The sequence below is a fragment of the Nerophis lumbriciformis genome, linkage group LG13, assembly GCF_033978685.3.
Source record: "Nerophis lumbriciformis linkage group LG13, RoL_Nlum_v2.1, whole genome shotgun sequence".
Classification (NCBI taxonomy): Eukaryota; Metazoa; Chordata; class Actinopteri; order Syngnathiformes; family Syngnathidae; genus Nerophis; species Nerophis lumbriciformis.
Genome location: NC_084560.2, coordinates 33,870,421 through 33,895,351, shown reverse-complemented (window position 1 = coordinate 33,895,351; position 24,931 = coordinate 33,870,421). Strand labels below are relative to the sequence as shown.

General features: G+C 39.1%; 1 protein-coding gene across 1 annotated transcript in view; it reads right to left on the bottom strand.

Annotated features, from left to right (window-relative positions):
- Nucleotides 1–1,133: 1,133 nt before the first annotated feature.
- znf385b (zinc finger protein 385B) overlaps nt 1,134–24,931 on the bottom strand; it is a 26,758-nt gene continuing 2,960 nt past the window's right edge. Inside the window, exons 2-11 of the mRNA XM_061970968.2 lie at nt 15,805–15,924; nt 15,581–15,724; nt 14,538–14,639; nt 6,882–6,976; nt 6,671–6,778; nt 6,476–6,605; nt 5,531–5,722; nt 5,286–5,470; nt 3,795–3,905; nt 1,134–3,732 (exon numbers count right to left, since the gene is read on the bottom strand). Of these exons, the coding sequence (XP_061826952.2) occupies nt 3,574–3,732; nt 3,795–3,905; nt 5,286–5,470; nt 5,531–5,722; nt 6,476–6,605; nt 6,671–6,778; nt 6,882–6,976; nt 14,538–14,639; nt 15,581–15,724; nt 15,805–15,924 (1,346 nt within the window). The 3' untranslated portion in view covers nt 1,134–3,573. The remainder of the gene's footprint in view (nt 3,733–3,794; nt 3,906–5,285; nt 5,471–5,530; nt 5,723–6,475; nt 6,606–6,670; nt 6,779–6,881; nt 6,977–14,537; nt 14,640–15,580; nt 15,725–15,804; nt 15,925–24,931) is intronic.

Sequence of the window (24,931 nt, the reverse complement as noted above, 5' to 3'; positions counted from 1 at the left end):
TAACAAAGCCAAAACAACAAAGACCTGAACTGTCCTCCTTGGCAGCCGCCCTGCCGACACCCACACCCACACCCACACTCACTGCATCCAGCCCATGGTGTGTGTGGGTCCTGGAAAGAGTCCCTTCAGACGGTCTAGCCTTCTCAGCACTTCCTGGTTGTGGAGTTATGCATTTTAGGTGTGTGTTATCGCCTGATCAGAGAGAAAAACGAGTTTATACCTAACAACTTTGTTGTTTTTCAAATGTGCTTTAAAAATGCTGTAGATTTCAGTAATAATATTTTTTTTTAGGATATCTACACTTTGTGTATTGCATTTTTAATCCATCACTTATGATTTATCTATCCATGGTCTTATCAGAGCAGGAGCCCGAGCAGAGAAGCACAGGAAGTGGCAGTTAGCAAGGTAGCTAATGGATGTGCTGCCGGGCACACGGTGGGTGGAGGAAACGTTCGTACACCAAAAGCATGTTTTTTTAATTGGTTTGTTTGTACAATGAAAAGCTAACATTAGCGACATGTTAACATCAGCTGACACACCAATGAGAGCCTATAGTAGGTCGTCAGACATGTCCAATAGATAACAGATAAGTTCTCGTAGGTCGTCAGACATGTCCAATGGATAACAGATAAGTTCTAGTAGGTCGTCAGACATGTCCAATGGATAAAAGATAAGTTGTAGTAGGTCGTCAGACATGTCCAATGGATAAAAGATAAGTTGTAGTAGGTCGTCACACATGTCCAATGGAAAACAGGTAAGTTCTAGTAGGTCGTCAGACATGTCCAATGGATAATAGATAAGTTCTAGTAGGTCATCAGACATGTCCAATGGATAACAGATAAGTTCTAGTAGGTCGTTAGACATGTCCAATGGATAACAGATAAGTTCTAGAAGGTCGTCAGACACGTCCAATGGATAGCAGATAAGTTCTAGTAGGTCGTTAGACAGGTCCAATGGATAACATAAGTTCTAGTAGGTCGTCAGACATGTCCAATGGAAAACAGATACGTTCTAGTAGGTCGTCAGACATGTCCAAGGGAAAACAGATAAGTTCTAGTAGGTCGTCAGACATGTCCAATGGATAATAGATAAGTTCTAGTAGGTCGTCAGACATGTCCAATGGATAACAGATAAGTTGTAGTAGGTCGTCAGACATGTCTAATGGATAACAGATAAGTTGTAGTAGGTCGTCAGACATGTCCAATGGATAACAGATAAGTTGTAGTAGGTCGTCAGACATGTCCAATGGATAACAGATAAGTTGTAGTAGGTCGTCAGACATGTCCAATAGATAACAGATGTTGTGGTTTTTGCAGCCCTTTGAGACACTTGTGATTTAGGGTTATATAAGTAAACTTTGATTAAATGACTTTGAGATAAGTTGTTGTAGGTCGTCAGACATGTCCAATGGATAACAGATAAGTTCTAGTAGGTCGTCAGACATGTCCAATGGATAACAGATAAGTTCTAGTAGGTCATCAGACATGTCCAATGGATAACAGATACGTTCACTAATAAAAGTTGTATTTTTATTCAAGATTGTATGAGACTCTCCGTTATTGCATCATGATGACATCGTCAGTCAGAGTACTTTTTGTTCTGGTTCAATATTATCACCTTTATTTTTAATATCCTCATCATTCTCACAATCATCATTATCATCCTCATTATAGTCCACATCTTTTCCACCCTTCTCATTATCATCGCCGTCATCCTTACAATTATCCTCATCATCACCCTATTATAATCATTATCATCTTTTATCGTCATAATCATCTCCATTGTCCTCATCACCGTTATCAACATGCCCCCCATCACTATCATCTTAATTCCTGCCATCATCATCATCATCACACCATTATCTCCATCATCCTTACAATGATATTATCATCCTCGCCAGCATCATCATAACTGTCATACTCATCGTCACAATTATCGTCATCACCATCCTTATTATCCTAATTCTTGCCATCATATTTATCATGGTCACTATCATCACCATCATTATCATCCTAATTCTTGCCATCATAATTATCATTGTCACTATCGTCATCATATACATGGTCCTTATCTCCGTCACAATTATCATCATCATATGTATCTTGATCATCCTAATTCTTGCCATCATAAATATCATGATCACCATATTTATCATTATGATCCTCACATCATTATCATCCTAATTATTGCCATTATAATTATCATCGTCACTATCATCATCACAGCGTTATCGCCATCATCCTGACAATTATCATTATTGTCCTTGCTATCATCATTGTAATTACCATCATCTTTATCCTCGCAATAATTATTTTCATTCTCATCATCACATATTCTCTGTCGTCATCATCATCCTAAATCTAGCCATCATCATATTTATCATCATCATCTCCATCCTCCTTACAATTATCATCACGCTTGCATCATCATCGTAACTTTTATCATCAAGCTTATATCATAACCACACTCATTATCCTCATCCACTTCTTCATGATAATTCATGTCACAATCACCTTCACTATCATCACATCACCATTATCATCTTTCTCATTACTATCATCTTCATCCTCATTCATTTCTTCATAATTAATGTCACAATCATCCTCACTATCATCACATCACCATGATGATTATCAAAATGCTCATCATTATCATCTTCCTCATCCACTTCTTCATAAGTAATGTCACAATCATCCTCACTATCATCACATCACCCTTATCATCTTCCTCATTACTGTCATCATTCTCATCATCATCCATTTATTCATAATTCATGTCACAATTATCCTCACTATCATAACATCACCATCATGATTATCATCTTCCTCATCATAGTCATCCTCATATCACCATCACCATTCTCATCATAGTCATCCTCATCCATTTCTTCATGATCATTAATGTCACAATCATCCTCACTATCATCACCATCATGATTATCATCTTCCTCATCATTCTCATCAGTCATCCTCACATCACCATCATCATTCTCACCATAGTCATCCTCATCCATTTCTTCATGATCATTAATGTCACAATCATCCTCACATCTTCCTCATCACTATCATCCTCATCCTCATCACTATCATCACCATCATGATTATCATCTTCCTCATCACTATCACCATCATCCTCATCACAGGAGGAGCATACCAACAGTTCAAGTAGTTCAGGAGCAAGCAAACCAAATGAGAAGAAGCACAAAGTAAGAGCAGGTCACATGACCTCATGAAAGGGGGCGGAGCCTGGTTGTCTGCTGCTGGTGAGAAGTGAATGAGACAGGAAGTTCCTCTGAGGTCACGTGATGTCCTCTCGTGGCCTGGAGTCAAAAGCAGGTCCCGACCCAAAGGTCCTGGAAAGTAGCCTGACGCTGCAGTTCTGGCAGGTGATTGGACAACAGTCTGATGACGTCACAGAATCCTTCACTTGTCCTCTTATCCAAGTCTAGCTTCTGGTTCAGGTCCACTTTTTACTTTCAAAGGTTCTTCTGGTTCTTCTTGAGACACCAAGGTTTGTTCTGGAAGTTTCTTTGGTTCTGGTCCAAGATGAGTCCAGAGAGGCCAAAGGTCAGCATCAGTAGGGCGCGAAGAGGAGGGAGGGGTGGCGCGTTCGGATCTGTCCTGGCGCCTGACGCAGGAAGGAGGCGGCGAGGAGGGGCAAGGAGGGGTGGGGCCGAGGTGGGAGGGAGGAGGCGAAGGGAGGAGGGGGGAGGAAGGGGGACTTGGCCAGCTCCTGCGAGGAAAGGCCATGAGGACTGTTGCTAAGTGACATGTTGCCATGACAACAAGACTCACCATCAGCGAGCTGTGTTGTGTTCTCATGTTGTCGTTGTTGTTGTGAGGAGAGTGTTTGGACTTGCTGGGCTTGCCTGCCACACGGTCCTTGTGCCTCCTGCTGGTGATGTGCTGCAACAACAATACTTCATCAAAGACACAACATCTGGAACACTCCACAAATAGAAGGAGAAGAGAAAGGAGAAGATGAAGAAGAAGAAGAATGAAAAGGGGATGAAAGAGAAGAAGTGTAGAACCTGTTTGAGTTGTATCTCAGAGTTGAAGAAGAAGAACACAATTATGAAATAGAAGAAAAAGGAGTTGAAGAAGAAGGGATGATGATGAAAGACAAGGAGTTAAAGAAGAAGAAGAAGGGATGATGAGGAAAGAGAAGAAGTGTAGAACCTGTGTGAGTTGTATCTCAGAGTTGAAGAAGAAGGGATGATAATGAAAGAGAAGTAAAAGAAGGAGTTGAAGAAGAAGAAGGGATGATGATGAAAGAGAAGTAAAATAAGGAGTTGAAGAAGAAGAAAGGATGATGATGAAAAAGAAGTAAAAGAAGGAGTTGAAGAAGAAAAAGGGATGATGATGAAAGAGAAGTAAAAGGAGTTGAAGAAGAAGGGATGATGACGAAAGAGAAGTAAAATAAGGAGTTGAAGAAGAAGATGATGAAAAAGAAGTAAAAGGAGTTGAAGAAAGGATGATGACAAAAAAGAAGAAGTGTTGAACCTGTTTGAGTTGTATCTCAGAGTTGAAGAAGAAAAAGAAGAAAGGATGATGATGAAAGAAGTAAAAGAAGGAGTTGAAGAAGACGAAGGGATGATGATGAAAGAGAAGAAAAAGGAGTTGAAGAAGAAGGGATGATGAAAGAGAAGTAAAAGGAGTTGAAGAAGGGATGATGATGAAAGAGAAGAAGTGTAGCACCTGTTTGAATTGTATCTCAGAGTTGAAGAAGAAGGGATGATGAAAGAGAAGTAAAAGAAGGAGTTGAAGAAGAAGAAAGGATGATGATAAAAGAGAAGTAAAAGAAGGAGAAGAAGAAAGGATGATGATGAAAGAGAAGTAAAAGAAGGAGTTGAAGAAGAAGAAGGGATGATGATGAAAGAAAAGTAAAATAAGGAGTTGAAGAAGATGATAAAAGAGAAGTAAAAGGAGTTGAAATAGGGATGATGATGAAAGAGAAGAAGTGTAGAACCTGTTTGAGTTGTATCTCAGAGTTGAAGAAGAAGAAGAAGAAGGGATGACGATGAAAGAGAAGTGTAGAACCTGTTTGAGTTGCATCTCAGAGTTGAAGAAGAAGAAGAAGAAGGGATGATGATGAAAGAGAAGAAGTGTAGAACCTGTTTGAGTTGTATCTCAGAGTTGAAGAAGAAGAAGAAGAAGAAGAAGAAGGGATGATGATGAAAGAGAAGAAGTGTAGAACCTGTTTGAGTTGTATCTCAGAGTTGAAGAAGAAGAAGAAGAAGAAGAAGAAGAAGAAGGGATGATGATGAAAGAGAAGAAGTGTAGAACCTGTTTGAGTTGTATCTCAGAGTTGACGTGGACGTCACACGTCTGACAGTGGAAGGTTTTGTTCTGCAGACCAGAACCTTTCACCGTGGCTGCGCCGCACGTCTTGGGCTTGGCGCCGGGGCGAGGGTAGGACTTGATGGGACCGGCGCCGCTGCGAGCGTCCAGCATGGTCTTGTGTTTGGACCCTGCCGGCAGGTAAAGGTTAGCCGAGGGTGAGATAACGACACTGGCCCCGCCCACCTCACCTGCATTGTGAGCCACCAGCTGAGACAGAGAGTTGACGGCCACCTTGCAGAGGGAACAATACATCAGCTGCTTGGCCCTCTCCTCCTCACACTCCGCCGTGGGCGGGGCTTCCTGGGGGAGAGTGGGGGCGGGGCTAGGGGGAGGAGTCTCACTTCCTGCTCGGCTGGACGAGGGTGAGGAAGGGGCGACCTCTGTAGGGCAGGACGAAGAAAGACAAAAAGAAGACGAAAGAAAAAAAGGGGAAAGGAAGAAAGAGGAGAAGAACGAGGATGAAAAAGGAGAAGGAAAAGAAGAAGAAAAGGAGGAAGAAAAATGAAGAAAAAGAAGAAAGGGAAAAAGTTAAAGAAAAAGACAAAGAAGAAAGAAAATAAGTAGAAAAGGAAAAGGAGAAGAACAAAGAGGAAGAAAGAAGAAGAAGAGGAGGAAGAAGAAGGAGTGCAAGTGAAGAAGCAACCAACAGAAAAACAATAAGAGAGTGAAAAGAAAAAACTAAGCAGAACAAGAAAGAAAAGAAGAACAAAGGATAAAGAAGAACAAGAGGAGGAAGAATGATGAAAGAGTAGAAAAAGAGGAAGAAGAAAAAGAAAAAGTAAAAGAAGAAAAAGCAGCAGCATAAGATGAAGAATATAATAAAAGGAATAAAAAGGAAAAAAGAAGAAAGAAAAAAGAAGAAGGGAAAGGAGATGACAAGAACAAAGAGGAAGAAGAAATAGAAGAAAAAAGAAACAGAAGAACAGGAAGAAAAGGAAAAAGGAAGAGGATGAACAAAAAGAAGAAGAGAAGGAAAAGGAGGAGAAAGAAAGGATGGGGTAAGAAAGAGAAGAAGAACAAAAGAGAGAAGGTGAATAAGAAAATGAAATAGGACAGAAGAAGGAGAAGAAAAGGAAGATAAAAAAGAAGACAAGTTGAAGAAGATGAATCATCATCCATGATGTTCCAACAACCTGTGTGCTGATTGGTGCTCATCGGAGGGGCGGAGCCTGCCTTCCTGGAGCCACTGCCATTGGTCTTGTTCTCCTGGGACTTGACCTTCTTGGCGTGACGCCCGCCTCGGAAGTGAGACGCCGCCTGCGACTGGACCACAGCAGCTGTCAATCAAGTGCCTCTGCCAGGGGGCGGGGCTAGAGCCCGTCACTCACGTCAGAGTTGAACCTCAGCCGGCAGACGCCGCACGTGATCACCTGTTTCTTCTTGGCCGCCACGCCACCAAACGTGTGGTTGATGACGGCCTTCTGCACGGGGTCCATCTGTGGACACAGTGGCAACGCTCTGTTCCAAGTACAAATTGTTGCCAGTCGTGTGTATAAATATGTACACACACGTGTACAGTACACACACACACACACACACCGTGTTGAAGTTTGGAAACAGTGCGACTGGCGCAACGGCGTCCATGGGGAAAGGCAAGAAGGGTTTCATTAGGACGGACGAACCTCCAGCGCCACCTATCAGGCAAGAAAGTATTACTAGTACATGTATTCTTTGTACTCTTACTGTACTACTGTATTGGGAACATTTACACAAACACAGTGTGTGTACTCTTACTGTAGTACAGTATTAGGAACATTTACACATACACATAGTGTGTGTACTCTTACTGTACTACAGTATTAGGAACATTTACACACAGTGTGTGTACTCTTACTGTACTACAGTATTAGGAACATTTACACGTAGTGTGTGTACTCTTACTGTACTACAATATTAGGAAAATTTACACGTAGTGTGTGTACTCTTACTGTACTACAATATTAGGAAAATTTACACATACACAGTGTGTGTACTCTTACTGTACTACAGTATTAGGAACATTTACACGTAGTGTGTGTACTCTTACTGTACTACAATATTAGGAAAATTTACACATACACAGTGTGTGTACTCTTACTGTACTACAGTATTGGGAACATTTACAGGTAGTGTGTGTACTCTTACTCTACTACAGTATTAGGAACATTTACACATACACAGTGTGTGTACTCTTACTGTACTACAGTATTAGGAACATTTACACATACACCTAGTGTGTGTACTCTTACTGTACTACAGTATTAGGAACATTTACATCTAGTGTGTGTAATCTTACTGTACTACTGTATTGGGAACATTTACACAAACACTTAGTGTGTGTACTCTTACTGTACTACAGTATTAGGAACATTTACACATACACAGTGTGTGTACTCTTACTGTACTACAGTATTAGGAACATTTACACATACACAGTGTGTGTACTCTTACTGTACTACAGTATTAGGAACATTTACATCTAGTGTGTGTAATCTTACTGTACTACAGTATTAGGAACATTTACACATACACAGTGTGTGTACTCTAACTGTACTACAGTATTAGGAACATTTACACATACACAGTGTGTGTACTCTTACTGTTACACAGTATTAGTTACATTTACACACATTGTGTGTACTCTTACTGTACTACAGTATTAGGAACATTTACACGTAGTGTGTGTACTCTTACTGTACTACAATATTAGGAAAATGTACACATACACAGTGTGTGCACTCTTACTGTACTACAGTATTAGGAACATTTACACACAGTGTGTGTACTCTTACTGTACTACTATATCAGGAACATTTACACATACAGTGTGTACGCTTACTGTACTACAGTATTAGTAACATTTACACGTAGTGTGTGTACTCTTACTGTACTACAGTATTAGTAACATTTACATGTAGTGTGTGTACTCTTACTGTACTACGGTATTAGGAACATTTACACATAGAAGCAGTAGGAACAGGACGCCGTGTTCTAATGTTAGGTGTCCTCACATGACCTTGGTGTGTGTGTGCGCGTGTGTGGGTGTGTGTGTGTGTGTGTGTGTGTGTGTGTGTGTGTGTGTGTGTGTGTGTGTGTGTGTGTGTGTGTGTGTGTGTGTGTGTGTGTGTGTGTGTGTGTGTAAATCAGGGTTCAACCAAGTGGTCAACAAGGTGACAACAATCAAACAGCTGTCAGCGACACATTCATGACAGTAACATTACCTTGTCTATTTTTAAAGTGGATGTTTAATATGGGGGGCCCTTCAAAATAAAAGACCCCCACTCCAGTATGAGAGAGGAGTCATGACATTTTGTAAAATTCTGCTTTATTTGGGGGGTGAGGGGGTTCTACCTCCACCAAGCACAAAAGGTTTTGTTGTACTCGTCAAACTTTAAGAAGCATTTAGGTGCAGATCCGGATAAAGATGTGGGTTGAGGGATTAATTTGGCCATTTCAATATACAAAGACTGCCTCTCACACCTCCCCTTGTACCGTACTAGCATGAGGCGTGTTCAAGCATGAATAAAACAATGAATACCACCTCTTACGCCCACCCCAGATTGACAGAGGCTTGTGTATCGTTCAAGCATGAACACGATTACTGCCTCTCACGCCCCCCCAAATTGACTAGCTGAAAGCTTGTGTATCAATCAAACATGAATAAAAACACCAATACTGCCTCTCACGCCGCCCCAAATTGACTAGCTGAAAGCTTGTGTATCAATCAAACATGAATAAAAACGCAATTACAGCCTCTCACGCCCCACCAAATTGACAGGCTGAAAGCTTGTGTATTAATCAAACATGAATAAAAACACAAATACTGCCTCTCACACCCCCCCAAATTGACTAGCTGAAAGCTTGTGTATCAATCAAACATGAATAAAAACGCAATTACAGCCTCTCACTCCCCACCAAATTGACAGGCTGAAAGCTTGTGTATCAATCAAACATGAATAAAAACACAAATACTGCCTCTCACGCCCCCCAAATTGACTAGCTGAAAGCTTGTGTATCAATCAAACATGAATAAAAACACCAATACTGCCTCTCACGCCGCCCCAAATTGACCAGCTGAAAGCTTGTGTATCAATCAAACATGAATAAAAACGCAATTACAGCCTCTCACGCCCCACCAAATTGACAGGCTGAAAGCTTGTGTATCAATCAAACATGAATAAAAACACAATTACTGCCTCTCACGCCCCCCCAAATTGACTAGCTGAAAGCTTGTGTATCAATCAAACATGAATAAAAACACGATTACTGCCTCTCACGCCCCCTACCCCAAATTTGACCTAGTTAGGGGCTTGTGAATCATTCAGACTTCAATAAAACCACAAATACTGCCTCTCACGTCCCCCTCCCCAAATTGACTGGCTGAAAGCTTGTGTATCAATCAAACATGAAAAAAAAAAAAAAAAAGACTGCCTCTCATGCCCCCCTACCCCAAATTTGACCTAGTTAGAGGCTTGTGAATCATCCAGACTTGAATAAAAACACAAATACTGCCTCTCACGCCCCCCCAAATTGACAAGCTGAAAGCTTGTGTATCAACCAAACATGAATAAAAACACAAATACTGCCTCTCACACTCCCCAAATTGACTAGCTGAAAGCTTGTGTATCAATCAAACATGAATAAAACCCGATTACTGCCTCTCACGCCCCCCCAAATTGACCCCCGGCCTCTTTGACGGCCCCATGTACTTGAAACACAAGAAAATACACAAGAAAGCTTGTGTATCAATCAAACATGAATAAAAACACAAATACTGCCTCTAACGACCCCCCACATTGACTAGCTGAAAGCTTGTGAATTGTTCAAGCATGAATAAAAACACGATTACTGCCTCTCACGCCCCCCTTCCCCAAATTTGACCTAGTTAGGGGCTTGTGAATCATTCAGACTTGAATAAAAACACAAATACTGCCTCTCACCCCCAAGTTGACATTGCTGGAGAATCATTGAAGCACTAATAAAAAGACAAAATGGTCCTCTCACGCCCCTCCTCGACACCTACTTGGGAAGTGCTGACACCCCATGACTCGCACCTGTGTCTAACAGGAAGTGACCTACCTGACAAGCGTCCTCCAGAGAAGTTTCCTGAAAGGTGCTCATCTCCTCCCGAGCGCACGCCTCAAAAGACAAGCAGCCCGGGGGGCGGATCAGGTGACCGCCGCGTCATCGCTACCCAAAGTGGCGGCCTGTCAACACGGGGTGTCTCTTCCTAATCCCCCCGCTGCCGTTTTTGGCCCCCAGAGGGGAAACGTGATCGCGGCAACAAGACAGAGATGAGCACTACTTACAGATGATGTCACACGGCTGCCACGTGAACACCGTCACCGGAATGTCAGCCTTTGTTTTCTTTTTATCACCTTTATCAGGTAAATATGCTTCCATTTGCATACTTGCCAACCTTGAGACCTCCGATTTCGGGAGGTGGGGTGTGGGGGCGTGGTCGGGGGTGGGGCAGGGCGTGGTTAAGAGGGGAGGAGTATATTGACAGCTAGAATTCACCAAGTCAAGTATTTCATACATACATATACATATACATATACATATATATATATATATATATATATATATACACATATATATATATATATATATATATACATATATATCTACATCCTGAAAATATTCAAACAAAACTGTGTTTAGATAATTGATACTTCAAACTTGCATAAATAAATCTTAAGGAATATAACATAACTTGGCTTCTGAGAGCTTCAAAATGTAATGAATAAAATGCTAAAGTTGTTGATAAACAAGCAATTATTTTAATAATTAAATATGGTCATTTTAAATTAATTATTATGATAATTTAAAATGTATTATTTCAAATATGTTTATTTTAATGTATAATTCTAATGCCTGGATGTAATAAGGAGTCAGAAAAAATACAAATAAAAATACAATTAATTTTGATGTTTTTAGCAAAATATAGTAAACATTTTTTTAGTTTTTAAAAAAAAAAATTAATAAATATATTTATTTTTAGGTAAGATAAACATAATAATACAATTTATCTCGTCTGGATGATTTAGTTCTTGTCACCCTGTTGTCCTCCCGTTGTGAAAAAAGGCTGTCCTCACTCAGGTCCGCATGGAGCTGGAGGGGGCGTGGCCTCCAGTTCCGGCTGAAAATCGGGAGATTTTCGGGAGAATATTTGTCCCGGGAGGTTTTCGGGAGAGGCGCTGAATTTCGGGAGTCTCCCGGAAAATTCGGGAGGGTTGGCAAGTATGCCCATTTGGCTTTCTGGCGGAACCTGCTCGCTTGGTGGAGGTAACCCAGGGTCCCCTGATGGAGGGACGTGACACACACCCATACTAGTGTAACAGCAGCGACTGTGCCAAGGAAGTAGGGGTTTTTACAACATTTTGACAGCTCATTGGCGCAACTGTGCTAATAACTTACAAGGAGCCACTCTGTCGCCGTGACAACAGAGTTGTTAGCGTGTATATTAGTATGTATTAGGGGTGTGGGAAAAAATGGATTCGAATTCAAATTGCGAATCTCAAGTTGTGCGATTCAGAATCGATTCTCATTTTTAAAAAACGATTTTTTTAAAATGTATTTATTTATTAATTTAATTTAATTTTTTATTCTTATTTTTCTAATTAACCAATCCAACAAAACAATACACAGCAATACCATATCAATGCAATCCAATTCCGAAACCAAACCCGACCCTGCAACACTCAGAACTGCAATAAAGAGAGCAATTGAGAGGAGACACAAACACGACACAGAACAAACCAAAAGTAGTGAAACAAAAATAAATATTATCAACAACAGTATCAATATTAGTTACAATTTCAACATAGCAGTGATTAAAAATCCCTCATTGACATTATCATTAGACATTTATAAAATAAAAAAAAAAAAAGAACAATAGTGTCACAGTGGCTTACACTTGCATCGCATCTCATAAGCTTCACAACACACTGTGTCCAATATTTTCACAAAGATAAAATAAGTCATATTTTTGGTTCATTTAATAGTTAAAACAAATTTACATTATTGCAATCAGTTGATAAAACATTGTCCTTTACAATTATAAAAGCTTTTTACAAAAATCTACTACTCTGCTTGCATGTCAGCAGACTGGGGTAGATCCTGCTGAAATCCTATGTATTGAATGAATAGAGAATCGTTTTGAATCGGGAAAAAAATCGTTTTTGAATCGAGAATCGTGTTGAATTTAAAGAAATAAAAATCGATTTTGAATCGAATCGTGACCCCAAGAATCTATATTGAATCGAATCGTGGGACACCCAAAGATTCAGAGCCCAAGTATGTATGCACCATAAATACACATCATATGCACAACTTGGACACATTAGTATTTGTATTGTGATGATGACATCATCTGACCTGGCTGCTACACACACACACACACACACACACACACACACACACACACACACACACACACACACACACACACACACACACACACACACACACACACACACACAGATGTCAGCCTGGAGGAGGAGGCCAAAGAGCTTGTCATGACTGAACGAGCATCCCGTAATGGACTGTGTGTGTGTGTGTGTGTGTGTGTGTGTGTGTGTGTGTGTGTGTGTGTGTGTGTGTGTGTGTGTGTGTGTTCTGGCAATACTTACTTAATGGGGACATCGATCTGTTTACACAGTCACCTTTAGGGGACCTCTGACGGTATGGGGACCAAAAAAAGAGGTCCCCTAAAGCAGTGGTCCCCAACCTTTTTGTAACTGCGACCGGTCAACGCTTGAAAATTTGTCCCACGGACCGGAGGGTGAGGGGGAGGGGTTATGGTATTTAAAAAAATTAAAAAAAATTTCTCATAAAAAAATACAATCATGTGTGCTTACGGACTGTATTCCTGCAGACTGTATTGATCTATATTTATATATAATGTAGGAACCAGAAATATTAATAAGAGAAAGAAACAACACTTTTGTGTGAATGAGTGTAAATGGGGGAGGGAGGTTTTTTGGGTTGGTGCACTAATTGTAAGTGTATCTTGTGTTTTTTATGTTGATTTAATAAAAAATAAAAAATAAAATAAAAATGTTTTAAATTTTTTTTTTAATTTCTTGTGCGGCTCGGTACCAATCGATCCATGGACCGGTTGGGGACCACTGCCCTAAAGGGAAACCTTTTTAAATGATAGTCAGATCCATTCTGAAGATACCTAAGTGATTTTTAAGCGTTGGCCCATAAAACATGTTTACTGGTTAGTTTGAGTGTGAGACATTTGCACAGCAGCCCCCTCATCGGGCTACATTTAAGTGGTGAAACTTCCTATAAGAGGACAGCTGTAGTGCTGTATTCTGAGGATCATGTCATATTTAATTTGAACTTTTTTTTTTTTTAAATGGTCCTCAGTAGTCACGTACAAATTAGTGTGAATTATGCAAAATTATTTAAATTTGGTCCCCATGAACCATATTAACTCTTTTTCCCCAGGGTCCCCAGTAAGAATGATCAGCACATTACTTCATCAATCCAGAGATTTAAAGACGTGTATGAGCTAACTGGGCAGTGGCCATTTTACCTCATTTTGTTTATGCCTCCACAACAAAAGGGTGGTCCCCACCAGTGATGATCAAAAACTTGGTCCCCATTCCAAATGATAACCAGTATGTGTGTGTGAGTGTGTGTTCGTGCGTGTGTGTGTGAATGTTTCATGAGTGTACACCGATACACACACGGAATGAAATTACAGCTGTGTGTGTGTTAATTGTTAAAGATGTAAATATAATTAAAGAGTGTTAAATGTCACAGTGTCATTTTTCCAATGAGCTTCTGCATTGAGGAGGTGATGATGATGACGTCATAACAGTTACATCGTGATTTCACCAGCAGGGGGAGCAGCAACGCCACAGAACCTGACTAAGGTGTGGGGATGGTTTATGCCGGAGTGACAGGTGTGTGGGCGGAGCTAACGCCATCATCCACAGGCTGAGGTCAAAGTTGACCACACACACACACACACACACACACACACACACACACACACACACACACAAACACACGCGCGCGCACATGCACACACACAGCTGTCGGTCAGATTTGAGCGACCATGAAAAAAAAAAAATTCCAGTGGTTGCCATGACAACGCGGTCATCCCCATGTGGCCTTGTTTACAAACAATTAGTCACGTGCATGTCGATGCCATACCAACAAGCCCCGCCCCCTCCCCACTGCAAGTAGTTGTCCTACCTGTAGTTGAACACAGGGGGGCGCTGGGCTCTGACGTTTGCACTTGTCCAGCCAGACAGCGAAGACCGGACGCCAAGGGGAGGAGCTTGGACGGCCCCCCCGCTGGAAGACAACAGCGTCCGACACGTGATTCATTGTCACATAATGGCACACTGCGCTGCCAACGCCACTGAGGTCGCTGCTAACACTGTTGAAATGCTAAAGATGCTAACACTACTAATTCTGCTAACACTGTTGAAATGCTGAAGATGCTAACACTACTAATCCTGCTAAAATGCAAAAGACACTAAAATCACTAATTCTGCTAACCCTGCTAACATGCTAAAGTTGCATAAACAATTAAGTTTGCTGACACGGTTACTAATTCTGCACTTTTAACATGCTCAAGATGCTAACATCTTTAATTCTGCTAACACTGTTAACATGCTAAAGATGCTTACACCACAAATTCTCCTGACACTGCTAAAATGCTAAATATGCTTGTACTACAAATTCTCCCAACATTGCTAACATGCTAAAGATGCTAAAATCCCAATTTCTGCTAACACACTAAAGATGCTTAGCAAACTCTCAAGATGCCAACACCCCTAATTCTGCTTACATTGCTAACATACTAATGACGCTTCCACCACAAATTCTGCTAAGACTGCTAACATGCTAAAATCAATAATTCTGCTAACACACTAAAGATGCTTACCACTAACACTGGTAACATGCTCAAAATGCTAACACCTCTAATTCGGCTTACACTGCTAACATGCTAAAGATACTATAACAACACTAATTCTGCTAACACTGTTGCCATGCTAAAGATGCTAACATCACTAATTCTGCTAACACGCTAAAGATTCTTACCATTAACTCTGCTAACACTAACACGCTCAAAATGCTAACACCTCAAATTCTGCTAACACTACCAACATGCTAAAGATGCTAACACCACTAATTCCACTTACACTGCGACAGATGCTAACAACACTAATACCGCTAACGATGCTAACAAGATCATGATGCTAATATTGATTGGGGGGAGGGGGGCGTACCTGCCACCTGTCCGCCCATCCCGCCCGCCTTCATCTGGCGTACGCGGCGCAGGTGAGAGCGAGCGTTGTAGTGCAGCTGAGCTTGAGCCGCCGAGGTTAGCTGCAAGTTGCACACGGCGCAGAGCGAGTAGGCGGAGCCAGCAGCTAAGCGATCACAAGGAGGGCGGAGTCACACACACACAGGTAGCAGTAAAGTACGACTCACGGCGGTGGGCGGCGCTCACCTGTCGTCTGCTCAGCTGACGAGCCGACAGCAGGTGTGTCCATCTGCTGCGGACACGCCCCCACCAGGTTGAAGGTTGGCCCGCCCTCCAGGAAGGGGTGGGGCCTGAGAGTCTTCATCACTTAGAAAGAGAAGTCATTGATTGATCGATTTAAACTTTTATTAGTAGATTGCACAGTACAGTACATATTCCGTACAATTGACCACTAAATGGTAACACCCCAATAAGTTTTTCAACTTGTTTAAGTCGGGATCCACTTAAATTGATTCATGATACAGATATATATTTGAAGGAGGATAGAGATGCCCCTTCTTTTGCACCTGTTGGGAGTGCATTCCATATTGATGTGGCATAGAAAGAGAATGAGTTAAGACCTTTGTTAGATCGGAATCTGGGTTTAACGTGGTTAGTGGAGCTCCCCCTGGTGTTGTGGTTATGGCAGTCATTTACGTTAAGGAAGTAGTTTGACATGTACTTCGGAATCAGGGAGGTGTAGCGGATTTTATAGACCAGGCTCAGTGCAAGTTGTTTTACTCTGTCCTCCACCCTGAGCCAGCCCACTTTGGAGAAGTGGGTAGGAGTGAGGTGTGATCTGGGGTGGAGGTCTAGAAGTAATCTGACTTTCTGGTGGCATTCTGTGCACAAGTGCGTTCACGTGTGCGCTCAAAATGCTACGTGCACGTGTGAAAGCGCGCGAATTGGGAGTGTGTGTGTGGTCACATGACCTGAACTCTTTTTTTTTTTTTGCAACTCATAATTTAAAAAAAACAAAACAAGGACCATAGTTTGACCCTGGAACGGATTAGTTGTATCATTTCCTATGGGAACCATACCAGAAGCACTTAACCTCATCTTCTTCAGTGGGTCACTGGTGGACGGGGGAGGGGCTTTAACGCACACACACCCACACACACACGCACAAAAGAGGCAAATGGAAATGTGAAAAGACGTTGACGAGTGGTCAACGTTTGCCTTCAGGCCACAGGCAGCTGATAGTCGCACACAATACGTGCACTGGCAAGAAGACACGCAAAGAAGTGGGTCCCTTTACCTCCGCCAAGGAACTCTTTTCATGCCCTTTTCTCACAAAATGCCGATAAAAGTGTGGATTGTACCGAGGTGAAAAAGTATAGATAGAAATAACCCGTGTCAGTGTCACCATAAACACTTTATCACTTGTATAGGGAGTGTTTCTACTCACGTTTTTTAAGTGTCACGCAAGTGTAAAAAGAAGTCACAGCATGAAATTTGAACTCTACCAGTTTGACTTTTACCGTGCAGAATGAAAAATGGCGAACAGTACAGCATTTTACTCCCCACCCTGCTTCCTCTTCTTTGTTGTTTTTGGCGGACGGCACCATGCGCATATAGCAGTAGCTGTGATGACCTTAAATTGACTTAGCGGGTGGTCTGAGTGCAAGTGTGTGGATGGTGCAGGGTGGAATAATATTGTCAAAAGTTTTTTTTACTTAAAGGAAATTGTTTTATACCTGCAAAATGGGTTTTTTTAATTGAAAAAATTGATATTTATTTTTTTTATTAGTAGATTTGTTTTATATATATACAAGGGAATCGTTTTTTTACTTGCAAAAAATAGTTTTATACTTGCGAATTGTTTTTTTTTATTGAAGAAAATCGTTTTGGGTTTTTTTTACCTGCAAATACTTTTTTTAATTAAAGGAAAAACTTTTTTTTTTACTTGCAAATCCTTTTTTTTAATTATTGAAAATAGTTTGTTTTTTTACTTGCGGATCGTTTACTTGATTTGTTTTCTTCTTGCAAATCGTTTTTAACTGGAGAAAATAGTTTTTTACATTCAAATAATTTTTTTAATTTTTCAAAAAATTTGATTTTTTTTTCTTGCGAATAGTTATTTTCATTGAAGAACATTTTTATTTTTTAACTTGCGAATGTTTTTTTTCAATGATTTTTTTTTTTTTTTTTAACTTGTGAATTACCTTTTTAATTGAAGAAAATAGTTTTTTTACTTGCAAATACTTGTTTTAATTTTTCTTTTTTTTTACTTGCGGATCGTATTTTAATTGAAAAAATTGTTTTTTTTATTGAAAAACAAATCGTTAAAATTTTTATTTTTTAATTTGCAAATGTTTTTGTTCATTGAAGAAAATAGTTTTTCTATTTGCGAATCGCCTATTTAATTGAGAACTTTTTCTTTTTTTTTTTACTTCCAAATCACTCTTTTAATTTTTTTAAAATAGTTTTTTAATTGAAGAAAACAGTTTTTTTTTTCTTGCAAATAATTTTTTTAATTGAAGAAATTATTATTTTTTTACTTGCGAATCGTATTTTAATTGAAGAAAATAGTTTTTACGTGCAAATTGTTTTTTTAATTGAAAAAATGTGTATAGTTTTTTTAATGGACATTTTTTTTCCGTGCCAATAACTCTTTATTAGCAGAATTTTTTTAATTATTTTTTTTTTTAAAGGGAATCGTTTTTCTAATTGAAGAAAATTGTTTTTATATCTGCAAATCCTTTTGTACTTGCAAAAAATGTATTGTTCTACTTGCAAATTGTTGAGCATGAGTAAAAACATTTTTGTGTTTGTGGAGTTTTGGCAGTAATTTCACTTTATAGAGGTGGGGAGTCAGTCACATGACCATGATGTTGTCTCGGCAAACATCACAGATGACACACAGTGTTGTTACACACACACACACACACACACACACACACACACACACACACACACACACACACACGCTTACAGGCAAAGGATTGCAGGATTGAGATTATAATCCGCACATTAAAGTGCGCGTGTGCGTGTTCATAGAGATTAGTGAGCCTCCAAAGCGGCACTGACACTTCCTGTGACTCCGCCCCCATCTCCGTCCCCCACCAGATGTAATCTGCCCTTTGACCTGTCACAGCTGTGAGCTATTCGTTGCAAAGCTAGTCCACCGGCGCACTAAGATTTAACATTTTGAGTGCATGAGAGAAGGCCAATGCAGTGCACTCACTATCTGCAAAATGGTGAAACTTAACATAATAGTCGCCATCTTGGCAAGGGACTCTGGTTTCATAGCCGTTAAGTGCCTAATGACTGTAATGGATTCGGGACAGCGCTACGCCATCAAAAAAACCACACTCTAATTACACAGAGCACTCAGTATACTTCATTTCAGACACGTGACTACTCCAGGCTACCGAGTTTGGTACGTTTATAGGAATTCCCTAAGTACTACCCGGTATCGATACAATCCAAGGTTTTGTTGCATGTGAGTCCACATCCGGTTTCAGACTTGCCACGTCCGGTTGCAGACTAAAGACCGGCGTACGTAAACAATCAGTCAAGGTGGACTCAACCAAACAACACTGTCATAATAATTGTATCTAAGTTATCACAAAACTTTGTGTTGCCATGAGTTCCCGGCGAGAGGACAAAAGCTGTCTTTGATCCTACCAGGCAAAAGGCTTGTAAAACTCCACTGTGTAGGATGGGTAGCGACATGAAGGTGTCGGTTTCTTTGATATATTGTAATCCACAGGAAGATTTTGTCTTGACCCGAGATCTACAAAGCGGAGAGGAAGCAGGACCTGACTCCCCTCCAGGCACTTTTTCTTTGAACTGTTTTGTGACCAAAGGCAGCGGCTGTTTACGACCCCCTTCCTTTAAAAAACGCTGTTGCCATGTAATCAGGGAAAGTCCAAATAAAGGCGCTCTCTTCATTAAGCCAAATTTAATTCTGTCTCTGTTTGATTCCTTGCTTCTTCGTCTGTTTAATAGATGTCATCAGTGTTTGAATCTGACAAACACCAACAAAGCAAGTATGCTTGCTAGAAAACACTCCAACGTAAAGTAAGGCTCCACTCTTTCAAAATGTGCTAGCTAGATGCTAATTTACATTGGATTTGCCATAGACAGGCTACTATTAGCATTATCGATTTTACATGGCGATTTCAACACCTCCAAATTTGTTCAGGAAAACCACAACCAAGATGATTGTTAAACTCAAACAGCTGATCTGTAATAAGCACAGTGCTTACAGTATAAACACTGTGTTGGACGCAACATATACAGATTTGCCATCTAATGGTTTGGAAGTGCGTTGCAAATAGCATTCATATGGTACAGTAAATTGTCAAATACAACAACTGGACAGCACAGTTGTTAGGATCAGCTCATTTTTAAATGTTATGTTAAAAAATACAATTTTAAACGTAACGAAAGTTGGTTCCGGGTGGGGTCAAATGTGAACGACACATCCCAACACGTGACTCAGGTCTACATGAGGTTTGATCAGGTAAGTGTCAGCCACGTGACTCACTGTCCGGAAAGGTGAGACAGGTGACATCACTTCCTTGACAAAGTGCTGAGTTATCAAAGATTCATCAGCACTCAGCCGATGAAGAAGAAGGAGAAAGGTGACACTCGACAGCAGGAAGCGGCATTGCACGCTCTGGTACCTCCTCCAAGGCTCCTCACATGAGGAGTTTGGCGTTTATTTAAGGATTCGGTAAATGTCGCGCGATTCAAGGATGTCGAGAACGCGACTTAAAACGTTGCCTGTACACGTGACGGACACAGCTTGACCCTGGAACAGACTATTCCCAGCAGGCACAAGACATTGAAACAACATTGACAACTTGTTGAATTAGATCATGACGTTAACCTAACGTTGAAACAACATGTCTTTTGTCAACGTGTAGTCAATGCCTGGTTCTGATGTTGGTTTGACCATTGAAATTTGGTCATTTCCCAACCAACAACGTAGATCCAACGTTGTCTCAATTTACAAATACAACTATTTTGTAATGTTGTTTAGAAGTCAGTTTTAAAAGACATGTACCGGTATGTATATCAATGTTGTATCAATGTGAGTTTTAAAGGACATGTATGTATAATCAATGCTATATCAATGTCACTTTTAAAGGACATGTATGTATAATCAACGTATCAAAGTCAGTTTTAAAGGACATGTATGTATAATCAATGTTGTATTAATGTAAGTTTTAAAGGACATGTATGTATGTATAATCAACGTTGTATCAATGTCACTTTTAAAGGACATGTATGTATAATCAACATTGTTAAGAAGTCAGTTTTAAAGGACATGTACGTATAATCAACGTTGTATGAATGTCAGTTTTAAAGGACATGTATGTATAATCAACGTTGTTAAGAAGTCATGTTTAAAGTACATGTACATATAATCAATGTTGTATCAATGTCAGTTTTAAAGGACATGTATGTATAATCAAGATTGTATCAAAGTCAGTTTTAAAGGACATGTATGTATAATCAACATTGTATCAATGTCAGTTTTAAAGGACATGTATGTATAATCAACATTGTATCAATGTCAGTTTAAAATGACATGTACGTCAATGTTGTATCAATGTCAGTTTTAAAGGACATGTATGTATAATCTACGTTGTATCAATGTGAGTTTTAAAAGGACATGTATGTATAATCAACGTTGTTTAAAAGTCAGCTTTAAAAGGACATGTATGTATAATCAACGTTGTATCAATGTCAGTTTTAAAGACATGTATGTATAATCAACGTTGTATCAATGTCAGTTTTAAAGACATGTATGTATAATCAACGTTGTTAAGAAGTAATTTTTAAAGGACGTGTATGTATAATCAACGTTGTATCAATGTCAGTTTTAAAAGACATGTACCGGTATGTATAATCAACGTTGTTAAGAAGTCATGTTTAAAGAACATGTACGTATAATCAATGTTGTATCAATGTCAGTTTTAAAGGACATGTATGTATAATCAACGTTGTATCAATGTGAGTTTTAAAGGACATGTATGTACAGTATAACCAACGTTATTTCAATGTCACTTTTAAAGGACATGTATGTATAATCAACGTTGTATCAATGTGAGTTTTAAAGGACATGTATGTATAATCAATGTTGTATTAATGTAAGTTTTAAAGGACATGTATGTATAATCAACGTTGTTTAAAAGTCAGCTTTAAAAGGACATGTATGTATAATCAACGTTGTATCAATGTCAGTTTTAAAGACATGTATGTATAATCAACGTTGTATCAATGTCAGTTTTAAAGACATGTATGTATAATCAACGTTGTTAAGAAGTAATTTTTAAAGGACGTGTATGTATAATCAACGTTGTATCAATGTCAGTTTTAAAAGACATGTACCGGTATGTATAATCAACGTTGTTAAGAAGTCATGTTTAAAGAACATGTACGTATAATCAATGTTGTATCAATGTCAGTTTTAAAGGACATTTATGTATAATCAACGTTGTATCAATGTGAGTTTTAAAGGACATGTATGTACAGTATAACCAACGTTATTTCAATGTCACTTTTAAAGGACATGTATGTATAATCAACGTTGTATCAATGTGAGTTTTAAAGGACATGTATGTATAATCAATGTTGTATTAATGTAAGTTTTAAAGGACATGTATGTATAATCAACGTTGTTTAAAAGTCAGCTTTTAAAGGACATGTATGTATAATCAACGTTGTATCAATGTCAGTTTTAAAGACATGTATGTATAATCAACGTTGTATCAATGTCAGTTTTAAAGACATGTATGTATAATCAATGTTGTTAAGAAGTAATTTTTAAAGGACGTGTATGTATAATCAACGTATCAATGTCAGTTTTAAAAGACATGTATGTATAATAAACGTTGTTAAGAAGTCATGTTTAAAGAACATGTACGTATAATCAATGTTGTATCAATGTCAGTTTTAAAGGACATGTATGTATAATCAATGTTGTATCAATGTGAGTTTTAAAGGACATGTATGTACAGTATAACCAACGTTATTTCAATGTCACTTTTAAAGGACATGTATGTATAATCAACGTTGTATCAATGTGAGTTTTAAAGGACATGTATGTATAATCAATGTTGTATTAATGTAAGTTTTAAAGGACATGTATGTATAATCAACGTTGTATCAATGTCACTTTTAAAGGGCATGTATGTATAATCAGCGTTGTTAAGAAGTCATGTTTAAAGGACAATGTTGTATCAATGTCAGTTTTAAAGGACATGTATGTATAATCAACGTTGTATCAATGTGAGTTTTAAAGGACATGTATGTACAGTATAACCAACGTTATTTCAATGTCACTTTTAAAGGACATGTATGTATAATCAACGTTGTATCAATGTGAGTTTTAAAGGACATGTATGGATAATCAATGTTGTATTAATGTAAGTTTTAAAGGACATGTATGTATAATCAACGTTGTATCAATGTCACTTTTAAAGGACATGTATGTATAATCAGCGTTGTTAAGAAGTCATGTTTAAAGGACATGTATGTATAATCAAAGTTGTATCAATGTCAGTTTTAAAGGACATGTATGTATAATCAGCGTTGCTAAGAAGTCATGTTTAAAGGACATGTATGTATAATCAATGTTGTATCAATGTCAGTTTTAAAGGACATGTATGTATAATCAATGTTGTATCAATGTCATGTTTAAAGGACATGTATGTATAATCAATGTTGTATCAATGTCAGTTTTAAAGGACATGTATGTATATTCAACGTTGTATCAATGTGAGTTTTAAAGGACATGTATGTATAATAAACGTTGTATCAATGTGAGTTTTAAAGGACATGTATGTATAACCAACGTTATATCAATGTCACTTTTAAAGGACATGTATGTATAATCAACGTTGTTATGAAGTCATGTTTAAAGGACATGTACGTGTAATCAATGTTGTATCAATGTCAGTTTTAAAGGACATGTATGTATAATCAACATTGTATCAATGTCAGTTTTAAAGGACATGTACGTCAATGTTGTATCAATGTCAGTTTTAAAGGACATGTATGTATAATCAACGTTGTATCAATATGAGTTTTAAAAGGACATGTATGTATAATCAATGTTGTATCAATGTCAGTTTTAAAGGACATGTATGTACAAAACTCAAAACCCGTGAAGTTGGCATGTTGTGTAAATGGTAAATAAAAACAGAATACAATGATTTGCAAATTATTTTCAACGTATATTCAATTGAATAGACTGCAAAGACAAGATATTTAATGTTCGAACTGAGAAATTTTTATTTTTTTTTGCAAATATTCATTAACTTAGAATTTAATGGTAGCAACACATTGCAAAAAAGTTGTCACAGGGGCATTTTTACCACTGTGTTACATGGTCTTTCCTTTTAACAACACTCAGTAAACATTTGGGAACTGAGGAGACCATTTTTTTAAGTGGAATTCTTTCCCATTCTTGCTTGATGTACAGCTTAAGTTGTTCAACAGTCCGGGGGTCTCCGTTGTGGTATTTTAGGCTTCATATTGCGCCACACATTTTCAATGAGAGACAGGTCTGGACTACAGGCAGGCCAGTCTAGTACCCGCACTCTTTTACTATGAAGCCACACTGTTGTAACACGTGGCTTGGCATTGTCTTGCTGAAATAAGCAGGGGCGTCCATGATAACGTTGCTTGGATGGCAACATATGTTGCTCCAAAACCTGTATGTACCTTTCAGCATTAATGACTCCTTCACAGATGTGTAAGTTACCCATGCCTTGGGCACTAATACACCCCCATACCATCACAGATGCTGGCTTTTAACTTTGTGCCTATAACAATCCCGATGGTTCTTTTCCTGTTTGTTCCGAAAGATACAACGTCCACAGTTTCCAAAAACAATTTGAATTGTGGACTCGTCAGACCACAGAACACTAGGGTGATGGGTCAAATACAGAGGATCATTTCACCACACCTAGTGTCTGACAATCATTGGTACTTTCACTTTTCTACTTTGCATCAGTCCATCTTAGATGAGCTCGGGCCCAGCGAAGCGTTTCTGGGTGTTGTTGATAAATGACTTTCGCTTTGCATAGTAGAGTTTTAACTTGCACTTACAGATGTAGCGACCAACTGTAGTTACTGACAGTGGTTTTCTGAAGTGTTCCTGAGCCCATGTGGTGATATCCTTTACACACTGATGTCGTTTTTTGATGCAGTACCGCCTGAGGGATCCAAGGTCACGAGCATTGCCGCTTATGTGCAGTGATTTCTCCAGATTCTCTGAACCTTTTGATGGATAATATTACGGACCGTAGATGGTGAAATCCCTAAATTCCTTACAATAGCTGGTTGAGAAATGTTGTTCTTAAACAATTTG